General features: G+C 42.2%; 1 protein-coding gene across 9 annotated transcripts in view; it reads right to left on the reverse strand.

The window, feature by feature from the left end:
• The window catches only part of Znf250 (zinc finger protein 250), a 32,094-nt gene that overhangs the window by 13,028 nt on the left and 1,614 nt on the right, over nucleotides 1–17,452 (reverse strand). For 3 of the 9 annotated variants that reach the window (XM_074069501.1, XM_074069499.1, XM_074069497.1), the window contains exons 2-8: nucleotides 14,043–14,281; nucleotides 13,004–13,123; nucleotides 12,278–12,336; nucleotides 11,701–11,827; nucleotides 11,382–11,495; nucleotides 9,520–9,582; nucleotides 663–698 (exon numbers count right to left, since the gene is read on the reverse strand). In XM_074069501.1, coding sequence (XP_073925602.1) covers nucleotides 663–698; nucleotides 9,520–9,582; nucleotides 11,382–11,495; nucleotides 11,701–11,827; nucleotides 12,278–12,322 — 385 coding nt within the window. In that variant the 5' untranslated portion in view covers nucleotides 12,323–12,336; nucleotides 13,004–13,123; nucleotides 14,043–14,281. Of the gene's footprint in view, nucleotides 1–662; nucleotides 699–9,519; nucleotides 9,583–9,851; nucleotides 10,127–11,381; nucleotides 11,496–11,700; nucleotides 11,828–12,277; nucleotides 12,337–13,003; nucleotides 13,333–14,042; nucleotides 14,282–14,904; nucleotides 14,947–17,452 lie in introns of those variants that run through there. The other 6 variants (XM_074069500.1, XM_074069498.1, XM_074069502.1 and 3 more) reach the window with 6 other exon arrangements.

Raw genomic sequence — 17,452 nt, forward strand, 5'->3', positions numbered from 1 at the left:
GCCTGCCCTCCAGAGGAAGTGATTTAAACTCCACTTTTTGGAGAGAGGGGCTGTCTGCTGCATCCATCTATCTACCTACCTACCTCCCTACCTACTTACAGGCATGGTGACATGCACATACTCAGGAGGCTTTGACTCTTAACAACTTTCTTCTTTTCTAACATAGGTGGTTTAGTGCTTTTGCTCTCTCTATATTAAAAAAGCTGTAGGTCATACTCAACATCAGAGCCAGGCAGTGCCCACAGTTGAATGCCTGGCTGCAGCCCTATGCCCTGGGCTTCAATGGGAACCTGAGAGGGCACCAGCCCAAGGTTAGGCTGAGTGTGACTGGCTCCCACTTGGAACACCCAGCCTACTTCCTCCATGTGAAGCTGGAGCATCTGGAGACTGCTGAGGCACAGCCCTCACTGTGGGGCCAGCTTTGGCCCAGGCTCACAAACCACCTCCAGAGCTTGCACCAGTTCTAGCTTCCTCACCAGCTCCAGTGGTACAGTAAGAGCAAGCACCACAAAGGCCTTGGTCACCAGGTACAGCTGGAGCTCCTGGTGGCTCCTCAGACAGCTCCAACAGCTGAGCTTGGCCCTGCGCCAGCTCCAGCCCCATACCTGCCCCACCCCACCTCCACCCTTATGCTGCTTTCCCTCCTCCTCTCCTTGGCTTACCTCTGTTTGATACAATAAAATCCCCATTCAGACAACCTAAAAACAACAAAAAATGCTGTAGGTGGCATCTCATAATTTTTTTTTCAGTACTGGGGATTTGAATCCAGGGCCTCATGCTTGATAGGCAAACTCTCTGCCCCTTCACCCCTAGCCCACACCTCATAAATCTTGATGTTTTCTTTTCTTTTTTTTTTTTTTTTTTGCAGTACTTGGGCTTGAACTCAGGGCTTTCACCTTGAGCCACTCCACCATTTCTATGAAGGTTTTTTGAGATAGGGTCTCATGGAACTATTTGCCCAGGCTGGCTTTGAACCACGATCCTCCTGATCTCTGCCTCCTGAGTAGCTAGGATTACAGGTGAGCCATCAGTGCCCGGCTTGATGTTTTCATTTTATTCAGTTCAAAAGATCCCTTACAGTTTAACTTAAATGTGTTTTTTGAGATCAAAAAACACTATGTAACCCAGGCTGGCCTCTAAGATCCTCTCCATTTTTGTTAGAGAATATACTTTATGTGTTCTCTTTTAAACTTAATGTACTTTATTTTTACAGCCCACAACATTCTCTTAGTAAATGTTTGTGTGAAGTTGAAAAGAATGTGTATTTTACCACTGTTGAGTCAGTCAAGGCAGGTTGGTTGATGGTGTTAATTTCCCTATATTCTCCCTAATTTTCTTCCTACTTGTTCTAACAATTTTTTAGAGAATAGTGTTGACATCTCTAAAATGGTAAATGTGAATTTGTCTATTTTTCTTGCAATTCCATCAATTTTTGTTTCATAGATTTTAAAGTTTTATATATTATATCCTCTTTTTCTTTTTGGTGGTACTGAGGTTCAAACTAAGGGCCTTGCATTTACTAGGCAAGTCCTCTACCACTTGAGCCATGACATCAACCACTCTTTTTTTTCTCCCCCAGTACTGAGGTTTGAACTCAGGGCCTCAAACTTGCCAGGTAGGAGCTCTACCACTTAAGTACGTACCAGGCTTGTTTGTTTTGCTGAGACAGGGTCTCTCTATGTACATAGCCTTGCCTAGGCTGATCTTGAACTTGAGATTCTCCAGCATCAGCTTCTTGGGTGCTGGAACTGCAGGCATGTGCAACCATGCCCAGCTTGTTATAGACTCTGAAGTAACTACTTTGTTGTAACAGAAAGACCTCCTTTTATCACCATTAACATTCTTTGTTCAAAAACTTACATTGCCAGATATTAAAATAATCTGTCCAGCTTTCTTTAAAAACAAAATTTTCTTTATTATTGTTTGTTTTTTTGAGACTGGGCCTTGTTATGTAGCTCAGGCTGGCCTTAAATTCACAATCCTCCTGCTTCAGCATTTCAAGTGCTGGGATTGGAGGAATGGACTACTATACCCAGCTAGCATAAATTTTTCTCCATTTTTTGGTGGGGGGGGGTTGTTTAGGGATTAAACCCAGGGACTTACACATACTAAGCAAGCTCTCTACCACTAAGCTACACCCCAGTTCAAACTTTTGCCATTTTAAAACTTTTAGTCTATTTGTATGTTTATGTATTTTCTGAATGCAAAGCAACACAGAGCTTGGTTCCTCTGCTTTTTTTTTTTTTTGACACCAGATCTAACTATGTAGCCCAGACTGGCCTAGAACTTGTGGTCTTCCTGCCTCAGCCTCCCAAAGTGCTGAGATTACAGATGTGTACCACCATGCTGGCTAATCTCTGCTTTTTAAAAAGAGCATTTAGACTAGGTGATTATTCACATGTTTTGTTTTGTTTTTAAAGTCTATCATTGTCCCTGTTCTTATTTCTTTGTCATTTTCTTTCTTTCTTTTCTGACAGTAATCAGGTTTGAACTCAGGGCCTCACTCTTGCTAGGCAGGTGCTCTACTAACTCCATCAGCCCTGTTTTGTATTGGGTATTTTCAAGATAGGGTCTTGTGAACTATTTGCCTGGTGAATCCTTGTGAAGGATTGCCTGCAATCCTTGTGATGATTTCTGCCTCCTGAGTAGCTAAGATTATAGGTGTAAGCCACCAGCGCCTGGCTTTGTGAGTGTGTGTGTGTGTGTGTGTGTGTGTGTGTTACTGGGAATGAACTCAGGGCCTCATGCTTTCTAGGAAGACCTACCACTTGAGCCACTCCACCAGCCCATTATTTTCTTTTTTTAACTAGTATATTTGTTGGCTTCTTGGCTGTAACTTTTTTGGGGACATGGGGCAAAGATATTATTCTGGCTAGCCTTGAACTCTTGGGTTCAAGCAATCCTCCTGTCTCAGTCTCTCTAGCAGCTGGGACTATAGGTATGTTCATCATGCCTAGCTCATAACTCTTTAAAATTTTTAGTAGTTGTTTGAGTCAGTAGTTTGCATCTTCAACTTACCGCAAGTTATGTTTCCTAGCCTTTATGCTTCTATTGTCGTACATTTTACTTCACTTATGTTATAATCCTCAAACACATTTTTGTTTCAGTAGCCTCATTTATCTCTGAGACTGAAGTAATCATCATAGTAAATCATGCCTGTCCACATAGTTACCATTCCTTTGTGTAGACCCATGTTTCCACCTCATATGAATTTCTTTCTGCCTGAAGAACTTCTAACATTCCAAGTCTTTTGGTGATGAAGACCTGTACATCTAAAGGCATATTTGGCCTTTGCTTTCTTTGGTGGTGCTAGGGTTTGACCTTAGGGCTTCATGCTTGCTAGGCAGGTTCTCTACTGCTTGAGCCATGCCTCCAGCCCAAGCCTTTACTTTTGAAAGATATTTTCATTGAGAATTCTACTTGGTGTGCTTTTTGCCTTTAGTATTTTGAAGATTTTCCATTTTCTTCATTTGTATTATTTCTAGTAAGAGATCAGTTGTCATTCTTTGTTCCTCTGTACATGACATGTTTTTCTCTGGCTCCTTTATAATTTTCCTCTTTATCATTGGTTTCAAGTAATTTGATTATTATGTGGTTTAGTATAATTTTATTCATGTTTATTGTGCATTGGGATCACTGAGCTTCTTAGATCTGTGTGTTTACAGTTTTCATTAAGTTTAGAAAGTTTCCAACCATTATTTACTCAATTTTTTTTCTGACCCTCCTGCCCTTTCTTGGCTCCAATTAAGTACATTAGGCCACTTCAGGCTGTTCCTTAGCTTACTGTTCTTTAATCTTTTTCAGTCTTTCTTCTGTTTCCTTTCCTTTAAGTGCCTACTGCTTTGTTTTCACATTCCCTAACCTTTTCTCAGCAATGTCTAATTTGCCATTATTCCATCCAGTGAATTTATCATCTTGTTGTTATCTCATCTCCAAAGTTTAAAATCATGTCTTTTTTTTTTTTTTTCCATTTTTCTTTTATTATTCATATGTGCATACAAGGCTTGGTTTATTTCTCCCCCCTGCCCCCACCCCCTCCCTTACCACCCACTCCACCCCCTCCCGCTCCCCCCCTCAATACCCAGCAGAAACTATTTTGCCCTTATCTCTAATTTTGTTGTAGAGAGAGTATAAGCAATAATAGGAAGGAACAAGGGGTTTTGCTGGTTGAGATAAAGATAGCTATACAGGGCATTGACTCACATTGATTTCCTGTGCGTGGGTGTTACCTTCTAGGTTAATTCTTTTTGATCTAACCTTTTCTCTAGTACCTGGTCCCCTTTTCCTATTGGCCTCAGTTGCTTTAAGGTATCTGCTTTAGTTTCTCTGCATTAAGGGCAACAAATGCTAGCTAGTTTTTTAGGTGTCTTACCTATCCTCACCCCTCCCTTGTGTGCTCTCGCTTTTATCATGTGCTCATAGTCCAATCCCATTGTTGTGTTTGCCCTTGATCTAATGTCCACATATGAGGGAGAACATACGATTTTTGGTTTTTTGAGCCAGGCTAACCTCACTCAGAATGATGTTCTCCAATTCCATCCATTTACCAGCGAATGATAACATTTCGTTCTTCATGGCTGCATAAAATTCCATTGTGTATAGATACCACATTTTCTTAATCCATTCGTCAGTGGTGGGGCATCTTGGCTGTTTCCATAACTTGGCTATTGTGAATAGTGCCGCAATAAACATGGATGTGCAGGTGCCTCTGGAGTAACAGTCTTTTGGGTATATCCCCAAGAGTGGTATTGCTGGATCAAATGGTAGATCGATGTCCAGCTTTTTAAGTAGCCTCCAAATTTTTTTTCCAGAGTGGTTGTACTAGTCTACATTCCCACCAACAGTGTAAGAGGGTTCCTTTTTCCCCGCATCCTCGCCAACACCTGTTGTTGGTGGTGTTGCTGATGATGGCTGTTCTAACAGGGGTGAGGTGGAATCTTAGTGTGGTTTTAATTTGCATTTCCTTTATTGCTAGAGATGGTGAGCATTTTTTCATGTGTTTTCTGGCCATTTGAATTTCTTCTTTTGAGAAAGTTCTGTTTAGTTCACATGCCCATTTCTTTATTGGTTCATTAGTTTTGGGAGAATTTAGTTTTTTAAGTTCCCTGTATATTCTGGTTATCAGTCCTTTGTCTGATGTATAATTGGCAAATATTTTCTCCCACTCTGTGGGTGTTCTCTTCAGTTTAGAGACCATTTCTTTTGATGAACAGAAGCTTTTTAGTTTTATGAGGTCCCATTTATCTATGCTATCTCTTAGTTGCTGTGCTGCTGGGGTTTCATTGAGAAAGTTCTTACCTATACCTACTAACTCCAGAGTATTTCCTACTCTTTCTTGTATCAACTTAAGAGTTTGGGGTCTGATATTATGATCCTTGATCCATTTTGAGTTAATCTTGGTATAGGGTGATATACATGGATCTAGTTTCAGTTTTTTGCAGACTGCTAACCAGTTTTCCCAGCAGTTTTTGTTGAAGAGGCTGCTATTTCTCCATCGTATATTTTTAGCTCCTTTGTCAAAGATAAGTTGCTCATAGTTGTGTGGCTTCATATCTGGATCCTCTATTCTGTTCCACTGGTCTTCATGTCTGTTTTTGTGCCAGTACCATGCTGTTTTTATTGTTATTGCTTTGTAATATAGTTTGAAGTCAGGTATTGTAATACCTCCTGCATTGTTCTTTTGACTGAGTATTGCCTTGGCTATTCGTGGCCTCTTGTTTTTCCATATAAATTTAACAGTAGATTTTTCAATCTCTTTGATGAATGTCATTGGAATTTTGATGGGAATTGCATTAAACATGTAGATTACTTTTGGGAGTATAGACATTTTTACTATGTTGATTCTACCAATCCATGAGCATGGGAGATCTCTCCACTTTCTATAGTCTTCCTCAATCTCTTTCTTCAGAAGTGTATAGTTTTCCTTGTAGAGGTCTTTCACATCTTTTGTTAGGTTTACACCTAGGTATTTGATTTTTTTTGAGGCTATTGTAAATGGAATTGTTTTCATACATTCTTTTTCCGTTTGCTCATTGTTAGTGTATAGAAATGCTAATGATTTTTCTATGTTGTAAAATCATGTCTTTTAAAATACTTTTCATGCTTCTCCTTAATTTGTTCAATACTTCCTCTAGCTCCTTCAACATATAAAATAAATTTATTCTGTCTTTGGTATTTTTGTTTTGGTTTTGGTGGTACTGTGGTTTGAACCTCAGGGCTCCATATTTGCTAAGTAGGTGCTCTCCTGCATTAGCCACACCTCCAATCTATCTTTCTCCGGTTATTTTGGAGATGGGGATCTCATGAAGCATTTGCCTGGGCTGGCCTCAAACCACAGTCATCTAGATCTCAGCCTCCCAAGTAGCTAGGATTATAGGCATGAGGCACTGGTACCTAGCTTGTCTTCTATCATGTGTCATTTCTGGTCAGTTTCACTTGACCAGTCTTTCTTCTAATTGTGGTTGTATTTTCTTGCTTCTTTGCTATACATCATAGACTACCTTGCTTGGTGCTTTGTATTTTATTATTCCAATAAATATTATCAAGCTTTGTTTTGCTATGTGGTTAAGTTACTTGGAGGTAATATAACTCATACTTCTGTAAGCTGAAATTAAATATGGGATGGCTTGGTTCTCTGTTCAGGGTATCTCTAGGCTGAAACAAAGTGCTGTCCAGTCTCAGTTATTGTATGGAGGTGTAAGGAATAAACTCATTTCTAAGCTAATTATCTGTTAGCAAAATTTAGCTCATTGAAACTGTTGGATTAAGGTGACTGTCTCCTTGCTGGAGGTTAGCTGGGCATCACTTCCAGCTTCTAAATCCTGTGGCACTCCTTCCCATACGGCACTCTAAATCTTTAAGAGAGCAATCAATGACACATCATGCTTTCAATCTCTGGCCTCTAGACCCAGATTAAAGGGCTCTCCTTGCTTTAAAGGCAAGTGCCATACAATACAACCTAATCATAAGAGGAAAATCCATCATAATCACAGTCCTGGGGAATGTGTAGGGCATGTACACAGGGAGTAAGGACTCTCAACCTGGCTACCATGGGTACTACTCTCCCCAATCCCCTCTGGTGGGTTTTTCCTGGCTTGGAAAATTTCCTTATATGAAGTACTAATCAGTACTCAACTGTATACTCATGAGGAATTCTCTGCAGCTCTCCAGACTTCTCTTTGTGGAGCTGATTGCTCTTTGTTAATCTGTGGTAACTTCTAGACCCTTCAGCTTTCCTGAACTCCCAGCTCTGTCTCAACTCAGGGAAACCAAAAAGCTCTGTCATTTCCTCCTTCCTGTGGTTCCACATTCTCCAAGCTGTGAGGTGGGGCAATTGTAGGGCTCACCTTTTTTACTGCCTTTCAGGAATCACTTGTTGACAGGTTTCCAGCAAAAGACTGATTTGAGAGCTGTGGCTTCAAATATCTCATTGTTTTCCAGTTGTTTCATGTGGTAGGGTAACTCTGGTCTCTGTTACTTCCACCCTGACTAGAAGTGGAAGCCTGTATTTTGTTTTGTTTTGTTTCTTTTTTGGGGGCAGTGCTCAGGTTTTGAACTTAGGGCCTCAGTCTTCCTAGGTGATGCTCTACTGCTTGAGCCACACCCCTAGCTTAGAAGTCTATATTTCTAAATAATAATATAGTTATGCATGTTTCTGAGCTTTCTATAGTTCCATGGTACAAGGTCTTCTGCAACTTGCTTTCCCCTCTCAGAATTATATTCCTGAGATTCATTATGTTGTCTTATAGCAGTTATTCCATCTTTTCCACTGTGGTGTATTTCGTTATACTAAAATGCCAGAGTTGGGCTGCGGGTGTAGATCAAGTGGTACAGTGCTTGCCCAGCAAGCTTGAGGCCCTGGGTTCAATTGCAAATACCATTCCCCTCCACCAAAAAAAAAAAAAAAAATAGCCACACTTTACATCTGGGTGCTGGTGGCTCACACCTGTAATCCTAGCTACTCAGGAGGCAGAGATCAGGAGGATCAAGGTTCAAAGTCAGCCCAAGCAAACAGTTCTCAAGATCCTATCTTGAAAATACCCAGGACAGAAAAGGGCTGATGGAGTGGTTCAAGTGGTAGAGCACCTGCCCCAAGTTCAAACTCCATTTCCACAAAAAAAAAAAAAAGAAAGAAAAAAAGATGTGGATGGACATGGGATATTTTCACTGTTTTTCATTATGAAGTATGCTTCCATGGAGATTCTTGTTTCCTAGTGCTTACACACAAGTGTCCTACTATATGGAAGCAGTGATAGAAGTGGGGGCCACTCAACTTCATTAGATAATGCCAAACTGTTTTCAAAGTGGCTATGTAAATTTACATCCCCCTTAGCTGTTCTATATCCTTACCCACACCTGAGTATTGTCACATCTTTCCTTTTTTTTTCCACTCTGAAGATGTAACATGATACATCATTGTGGTTTTGATTTCCATTTTACTGATGAGTAATGAGACTGAGTATGTTCTCCTGTTTGTTAGTCCTTTGGAATTCCTCTTCCATGAGGAATTCTGTTCAACTTTTCTTATTGGGTACTTCTGTGTCTTTTCATTCCCTTCAGAGAAATTTGTTTAAATGTGTGCTGTAGTACTGATGGATTGAAACTGAGAATTATTTAAATAAGGTCTTCATTTTTATTTATTTTTTTCTTTTCTGATGCTGAGATCAAACCCAGGGCCTCACACATACTAGGCAAGTGCTCTACCACTAAGCTACATCCCAGCCCAGGGTCTTCATTTTTAAAAAATCTGAATTCACAGTCATCTGTTCAATTACTTTTAACTAGTATTATTTTTTAAAAGTTATACCATGTGAGGGCTGGAGGAGTGGCTCAAGTGGTAAGACTGCCTGCTCAGCAAGCATAAAAGTCGGAGTTCAAACCCTCAGTATCACAAAAAATAAATAAACAAAAGTTATACCATGCATTTTTTAAAACCAATAGGCTGGTTTTAGTTTTTTAATTCATAAGCCCCATCTTCACAGAAAAAAGCCTATAGGCCAAGGAAAGAACTAGTCATTTGCATTGAAAGGTATCATTTCTATCATTTGGAGTTTCCTGAAAGGATGGCTTCTGACCTGATGCCAGAGTAACAAGATGATTTTAATAATAAAAAAATAAGCTAATTAAACAGATGGCTACTCAATCATTCATGACATAAAGCATCATATGATGTTTGTGTGACAGACTCAAGCTGCTGTGAAGGCCAGTGACAGGTGCACCTTCCCTGTGTCTTGCATTAAGCAAACTGCCACTTGCTTTTAGAATGATGCTTTTAGTTGTAGCTTTAAGTAGAGAAGTATGTTTTAAGTATGACAAAATACATAAAGAGGGAAAAAGTGTTTTCACTGAAATAGATTTTTAGTTAGGAAAAACCTCCTTAGTGTTTTATGGGGTTTGTGTGTGTGAGCTGTACAACTAGCTTTAACACACCCTGGAGAAACTCATAATGTTGTTTGGGTGACAGGAGCACCAACACCTTTAGGGACTGTACTTAATTAAAAAGGCCAAGCATATACTTACCCCACAGACAAGAAAAACTGTCCTTTTTCATACAGGTTGCAGTATGTTCACATTTGAGGTTGTCTGTAAAAGGAATAGAGAGTTGAAGTGACAACAAAATACTTCCCTTGATAGTGGAAAAATTCTTCCACTGCTGTCACAACACTTAAGTACAATTCCCTGAGCGGGAAACATGAGTGGCTGGGCAGGTGCACACACTTATTGATCCTGCAGAGCTGCCAGGACAAGGCCCTGGAACAGCGCTCTGCTCCTTGCTGGTTGAGGCCTGAGGTGGTAGCCTATGCAGCGGCAAATGTCATCTGATTCTATGCATATCTGTATCTAGAACTCACTTGGTGCCGTCTTCCACTGTGGTTTTCCACTGTGACAGAGACAGAGTGATCAGGTGCTCCTGGAAAATCTCAGTCTCTTCAGCATAAAACTCAAAGGCACTCAAATCCCTACCAAGCAGGAACACATCTGCCTCCATGGAGAAAGGGTCTGATTTGGCAGTAGCAGCAAATGCCCTCTGTGTTTTCTTGCCTCCTATGCCTACAGTCAGCAGTTTTAAGTACAATGTAAAGTGGGATACAATCATGCACGTCCAGCTACTCATGAGGCTGAGGCAGGAGGATCACTTGTGCCCAGGATATTCAGGCCAGCCTAGGAAACACAGCAAGACCCCATTTCAAAAAAAAAGAGAAAGAAAGAAAAGTTTTGTGTAAGTTTTCCACAACATAATGTATTCTCTTGCTTACTTTCACTGGAATATAAAACTCCTTGGAAGCTAGCACATCTGCTGTTCCTCTAAGGACAACTCATTTTGCAGGTCAATAAGAGGCAGGTCATCTGTAATACCTGGGGTCCTGTCCATACCATCTCTAGAAACAAGGACCAGTTCTCAGGGAAAACAGCTACACCGAGATGCTGATGCCAATCAGCCTGTGGACTGTTGACTATGCCACCCCTCCCAACTTATCCTAGGAGGGCAGGCTGGCTGAGGTTTTCTCAAGACTCTGTTGATACTGTAGTCAGAGGTTATTCAACTAATTCAGCTGTGAACACAGCCTTAATGGTTGGACCTAGCTACATAATACCATCCTCTCTTTTATGATTTTGTCCATAAAGGTCTTATACATCTTTGGTTGGATTAATTTGGACACTTCATATTTCTGTTATCTTAAAAAGTACAATTTTGTTTATTACTAAGCAGAAACACAAATAATTCTGTATCCAGAAACACTGCAAAATTCTCTTATGGCTTCTAATGTATCTTTTTTTAAATTGACAATCACAGGAACATTGAACAATTGTTTTCTTTCCCCCTTCCATATATATATGCTTTGCAGTTTTAGCTTTGTGGTTTTTATTTTGCCTTATTTCACACATGGGACCAGAGTATAATACTGTATGGATGAAGGGACTGTGGACTCCTAAGCTCAAACAGCAAGCTTTCAGTCCTTCGCCATGAATACCAGGTTGAGAAACTTCCCTTTTACACGTAGGATGCTTTGTTCTTTTCTAAACCAATTGGGTAACCCCCACAACCTGAATATCCCTTTGGAAACTGGCTAATCAGTTTCTGTCTCTCTGGGCAGCGACAAAAATCTGTCTGTGGCCTAATATTGCTTCTACTAGATTCAGCCCTCCTGTCCATTCTCCTTTGCACCCAGTTCTACCACCCCATCTAGTGTCATTGTTATACCTATTTCCTGCCATGGAATGCTGCCTGGCTAAGCACCTTCTGGACTGTGGACTCCTCTGCCAGGTGAGGCTTGACAGACCCCTTCCCTGACAGCCACTCTTATGAGCTGTTCAGTCTGAACAAGCCTGGCCTTCAGTGAAAACAGCAGCCCCACACACCCTTCACTCCCATCACTCACCTGAGTAGTCATTACCCAAGCCTTGTCTTTCCTCAGTCCCCTGTCCATCCAGGACCCATGGATCTTCTCCTCGCTCCAGCTGGGAGATCACATTGGGCTTGGATCCTGGAAGTCCTGCTCAAGGGGAGGGAAGCCCTTGGTTTATACATTTAACAAGACCCTCCTCAGCCTGTGTCATCTTTGGGGACAACTGACCTTCTGTTGGAGTTGAACACCCTGAAGGTGAGCAAGCCGCTAACCCATAGCCAATTCCCCTAGGATGTCCCCACCCTAGTCCAACACACACAGGCACATACAAGAGGCCCATGAGGGGCCTTACCCAGAGAGACCACATTCCCGTAAGTCTCCATCATCACATTTCGGTAGAGGCCTCTCTGAGCAGGGCCCAAGCAGTCCCACTCGTCCTGGGAGAGGAGCACAGCCACATCCTCAAAGGTCACCTTGGCCTGGAAAAACAGGGGTTTCTGATAAAACTGAGCCTCATCTGGGCACTGTAATCCTAGCTACTTGGGAGGCTGAGATTGAAAGGATCATGGTTCAAATAGTTCACAAGACACCCCCCCATCTCCAAAATAAGCAGAGCAAAATGGACTGGAGTTGTGGCTCAAGCACCTGCTTTGCAAGCACAAAGCCTTGAGTTCAAACCCCAGTCCCACAACAAAAGCAACAAAAATCCTGAACCTCAATGTCTGAGAGGGAGGGGTGCATGTGACACAGATAGCTTGGGGAACGGGGCACTTGTGAGCCGAGACAGGTGTGTGTGAGGAAGCCCACAGGAAGGGGTAACAGAGTTCAGGGGATTCGGTAATGCTTGGGCTGCCCTGGGAACCCTGGTTGAATTGGGAACTGAAGAGGCTTTAGGCAGGGATACTGTACAAGTCTTTGGGACTTCTCACCTGGGGTCCCGCTGGTAGTGGCAGGAGCCCGGCTGCTGCCATCATTTGGTCTACTGGACCTGTGAGGACAACAGAAGTCAGAAAAGAAGAGACCATGTGAGGGACCAGGCCTTGTCCCAACAGCCCTTGACTTTCTGGGGTCCCTTGTCTTCACATAGAGCCAGTGAAGGGAATGTTGAAATGAGGTCCAAGGAGCTGCAGCTACTATAGCCCTGGACAGAGCAGCTACCACAGCCCTGCTCTGTCCAGTTTCCCATGCCCACACTTGAATCCTACAGTATACAGAGTGCAGGACTCTTTGGCAATGGGCCCAGGAAGGTCCCACTTAATAAGTGCCAAGGATTTCTGAGCTCCAGGTGCAGGGTACTGGCTGCCCTCCAAGGGCAAAGGGTCCCAAGTCTTCATTCCTTAGACCCCCTGGGGTTCTCATGGTTGGCTGGTCACATCTGTATCAGGAAGCCAGTGAGGCTCTGACTGTCTACATGGCTCACCTTGACCCTGGCTCATGGTTAAGGTCCTTTGGTGCACAAGGACAGCAGCTCCTCAGGGCCTTGTGTTTTACACCCAAGGCGCTCACACGGGTTACATGGGGGCTATATCCAAGTGACTCAGGAATCTGGTCTAAGACCTGAAGGAGGACTCACCATTAAGTGAGAAGGGGAGTCCTGGGTATGGGCAGGTACTGGGTATACACCAGGACAAGGTATACTAAAGTGTTCAACATACTCAAATGACTGGGAAAAAGAGACGGGCTATGAGATCTTCTGACACGCTAGTCCTGTAGAGGATGAGGTTCAGTCTTCTGGATCATCAAGGAGGAGTCTGCACAGTGACACAGAATCCAGCCTGTAACCAAAAGGAGATCACACCCAGAAAGTGTGGTAGAAGAATACAATCCTTCTTCTCATGCACCTGGTTCAGTAAGCACACGACACCAGGGCTCTTCCACAGTGAAATGGCGGGCATTATTATCTGCCTTGGCTGGGTGATCCTCCCATCCTTGTCTACATAAGAATTTGATCTTCAGTGAATATGCAGCTCTGGTCTCTACAGGCCTGAAAGAAATGATGGTAACTTAACACTACAGTCTGGATTACACCTGGGTGGGAGGATCTAATGCAAAACATCCAGAAGACCCATATTTAGAGCCTTTTAAGTGAGTTTCTATGCTGGTGAGGTTGTCTTGGAAGATGTTGGCTCTTGTTACTCTGATGAGGCATTGGGCCAGGCTAGCTCCTACTCCTGCCTGTGTCTATTGTCTGTGTACCAGAGCCCTGTCTGTCTGTCTGGACAGTTGTAGGATGGTACCAGCTTTTCTGTAAACCAAGCATGGTTCTTACAAGGTTGAATGTTCAGTTGAGTCCAGGAGTCAGTTCTTGGTGTTGCTGACCCTCCAATTCAGTGTCACCACATGGATTGTACACAAACCCCCTCTTTCCTCACTCTGTCACATCAACTCCTAATCTATAATTAGAGCATATCCAGAACTTGATTGTATTTCCCATGACCACCCCCTAACAGTCTGATGGCTCCCAGCATAGTCCTCCATCTGCCTAGCCCTTCCATTTATTCTCCCACAGAGACACATTAACTGTCTTCTGCTCTGAAGTCCTTCCAGGCTCTGCCCTAACTCTTAGGAAGCTGTTTCTTGACGTTTCTGAGAGCTCTGCAGTCTCTTACCTCTTACCTTGTACTCCTCTCCAACTCTTCTCCCCTCCCTGACACCTCCCCGCTGCCCTGCCCCGAGCTCTAATATCATACTTACTTCAAACTCTTTGGAACAGCAACAAGCAAGGAGTGAATATCTTCTGCTGGCAAGGATGGAAACATGGAGTTTTCTCACATTCTTTCTCAGGAAGGCTGCCTGGCAGTATGCAGGCAAGCCAGAAAGGCACTCAAACTGTCAGCAGGTGCCCTACAGAGACTGACGTAGGCAAGGGCACAGATTCAATGTCAATGCTCCAGCAAATGTCACCATGGTCTTTCCATACACAGGTCACGTACCTGCCAAAGAAAGATGTATGCTGTGCTGGGCCACCAGACAGTGAAAATACGGGATGGGGACAGTGAGTAGATGATGTTCTCTTTTTAAACCATGATCCCAAGCCCAAGAAGAGGGTATGTGTCACAGGGACCTGGGGCTAACCTGCTTGCCTGCCTCACCCTGGGTCTGTGGCACTGAGGCCCCATCTGTAAATCTAGAAGACGACATACCCCCTGAGGGCCTTATAAAGATGATACAGCATGATGATGATGATTCAGGCACGGCTCAGAATCATATGCTAGACAAGGTGTTGTTTTCTTATTTGATTAGATTAACACACAAGGAAAACTGCAGAGTAATACCAGGCTATCAGCATGTATGGCAAGGAGGGAGAAGGGAACAGACTGTCAGCTGGAGTGAGTCTTACCAAGGCTTAAAAACAAATGTGATATTAGGTCTGTACCTAGGGATTAACTTTGCATATTGCCAAGTAAAAAAAGCACATCACAAAGAATGGCTGTATTTTGCTAAAAAACAAACAAACAAACAAACAAAAAAACCCAAAAAACAAGACAACCCCCCCCCAAAACCAAACACAATGAATTTTAAAAGCAGCATTATTTAGTTTTAAATTTTTCCTTACTTCCACTTTGGCAGATAGAAGTCCGAGTCTTCTGGAACAAGTCTATGACAGGATACAAAGACAGACAAACCCTGTGGTGGCAACCTAAACCTCACAAAGCTTGTAAGGCAGAAAAGCAGAGCTATCTGGGACACTGGAAACTGGGTTTTAACTAGCTTCCCATTCCCCCAAGGATCCAAGGCCACTCAATTCCAGGCTCTGCTCTGTGAGAACACAGGATTTCAGGTAAAAAAGAGAATGATGGGGACAATTTTTTAAAAAATTAAAAGGCTGGATCAGAGTAAATCCTATAAAGATACTGGGCTAGAGGCTGGAACAAGTCAGGAGCCACTGCCCCAAAATATTGGAAATAGTCTGAAGAGCCCCAACATGGGGCTATGCTACTACCATCAAATACTTGGGCTAATACAAACAGCACCCACCTAAGGTGTAATCAGCACCAGTGTTAAGGGTCATGGCTGAGCAAAGACCCCATGCACTCACCAGTCAAAAAGGTGTCTGCACAAAGAGTTCATTCTGCAGTCTCAATAATTTTGTTTTTGGAAATAATCTTAGGGAATAACTCAAAACAAAAACAAGAAAAGATCAATGTGCCTAGCAGCAACGATTGCTTAAAGGAAACTGGAAAGAAGCCACGCTGCAGTAAGATACTCTCTGCCAACTGGGAGTTTGGCTCTCATGATCACTGCCAGGCAGGATTGCAAGGACAGGAACTAAAAAGGAATCACCATGACATGAAGAGCTTAGAATTTGGGGTTTATTATTTTTTTATTTTGTAACCTAAGGTTAGAAACCTTAGGAATTGATAGAGCAAGCATACTGGGAGACACAGCTGGACAGGCACATTCCCTACTCTTGATTTAGAGTAAACCATGATATGATATCCCAAGAGCCACTGCCCTCCCTTCCTCACTTCCCAGACTTCTCGCAACTGCTGTGTCTTCATTTCCACAGCCTATCTCTTCAGGTTGGAAGCACTTTTGGAAGACACAGCTTTCAAGGCACTTTTGAGTATAAAGCAAAACACTCCTAAACACAACACTTGCAAACTTCCCAGTATAAATGATCAGCAGTATGTATCTAATTGATAGCTTTTCTATAACCCAATGACACCTGGTCCAAGATATGAAGATTCTGTTCACAAATACCAGTAAGAAACAAACTGAAAATTTAGAAAATGCAGAAGAAAAATATAAAACCTATGGACAACAAAAGACAATCTGAAAGGCACATATACCAGGTCTCAAAAGTAAAGACCAGACACCACAGATCACAGCAATGCTAATTTCTCTACTTTATTCACGACATTAATATATTTTGTTTTATTAGGGGTTGGGGGTGGGGTTTACCAACACCAACTATTCCTGTATTCATCTAAAATAATCAACAAGCACAGGGGAATCTCAGAGACACTAAGAAAGGAGCCAGCAGAGGGAGGAGCTTAACCTGCTACAGGACAACAGCCACATGGGCCTGGGCAAGCTATTGCTCAGGAACAAGGTACAGCAGAGTTAAGTTTGGTCGGAAGATACAAATTTCTGGAGGAAAGATGATTCACTAAGTATGGTTAGGATGATAGGTTAAATATTTTGGGAAAAAGTAAGATAAATTTTTACATAATGCTTAACAAACTTCCACACATTAGAGCAAAGACAGAGATTAAAAAAAAAAAGGCAGAAAAAGAAATCAGATCAAGCCGGGCATGATGGCACACATCTATAATCCCAGCACTCCTGCTGAGGCAGGAGGGTCTTGAGTTTGGGGCTAGCCTGGGCTACAAAGCAAGACCCTGCCTCAACCCCCTCCCCCTCAAAAAATCAGATCTCATATACTGAAAATGTAATGCAACCATTAGACTAATGAATAAATAAGTTAGAATTTTAAAAATATAAAAGAACTAGAATTAAAAATACAGGCATATTTTTATTGTTTTATGTAGAAAGGGCCTTTCTAAGCAAAATATCAAAACCAGAAACCTGGAGGTAGGGACCCACAAATATGTAACTTGTCAATCAAAATCTTAGGAAAGACTAGGGATGTAGCTGGCTCCATGGCAGAGTGCCTAGCATGAACGAGACCCTGGGTTTGGTTCCCAGTACCATCACACACAACCCCTGCCCCGCCAAACAAAAACAAAAACAAAAAAACCTTATGCACATCAAAGCCAAAAGTCCAGAAATGGACCCAAAACAGGGAAGAATTTAGTATATGACAAAGATGGTTTTTGAAATCGATGGAAGATAAAAATTATTCAATAATTTAGTGGAAGGCATTAGAAATGGTTATGATTTAGGGGGAAAAAATGAAGCTGGACTTCAAGTTCACTCCATATAAATAAATTCCAGATGTACCCAACAACATTTACAAGTACTAGACAAAAAAAGAGAGATTTAAAAAATAATCTTGAAGTAAGGAAGCTCTTTGAGACAGTACAAAGTCCAAAAGCCTTAAGGAAAAAATCTGGCCGTTAAAAAAATCTACTTCAAAAAACCCACACCAGAACAAAACACCTTCAGTGAAATCAAACGACACATTGGGAAGTGCGTTT

Source organism: Castor canadensis, chromosome 3 (genome assembly GCF_047511655.1).
Source record: "Castor canadensis chromosome 3, mCasCan1.hap1v2, whole genome shotgun sequence".
Classification (NCBI taxonomy): domain Eukaryota; kingdom Metazoa; phylum Chordata; class Mammalia; order Rodentia; family Castoridae; genus Castor; species Castor canadensis.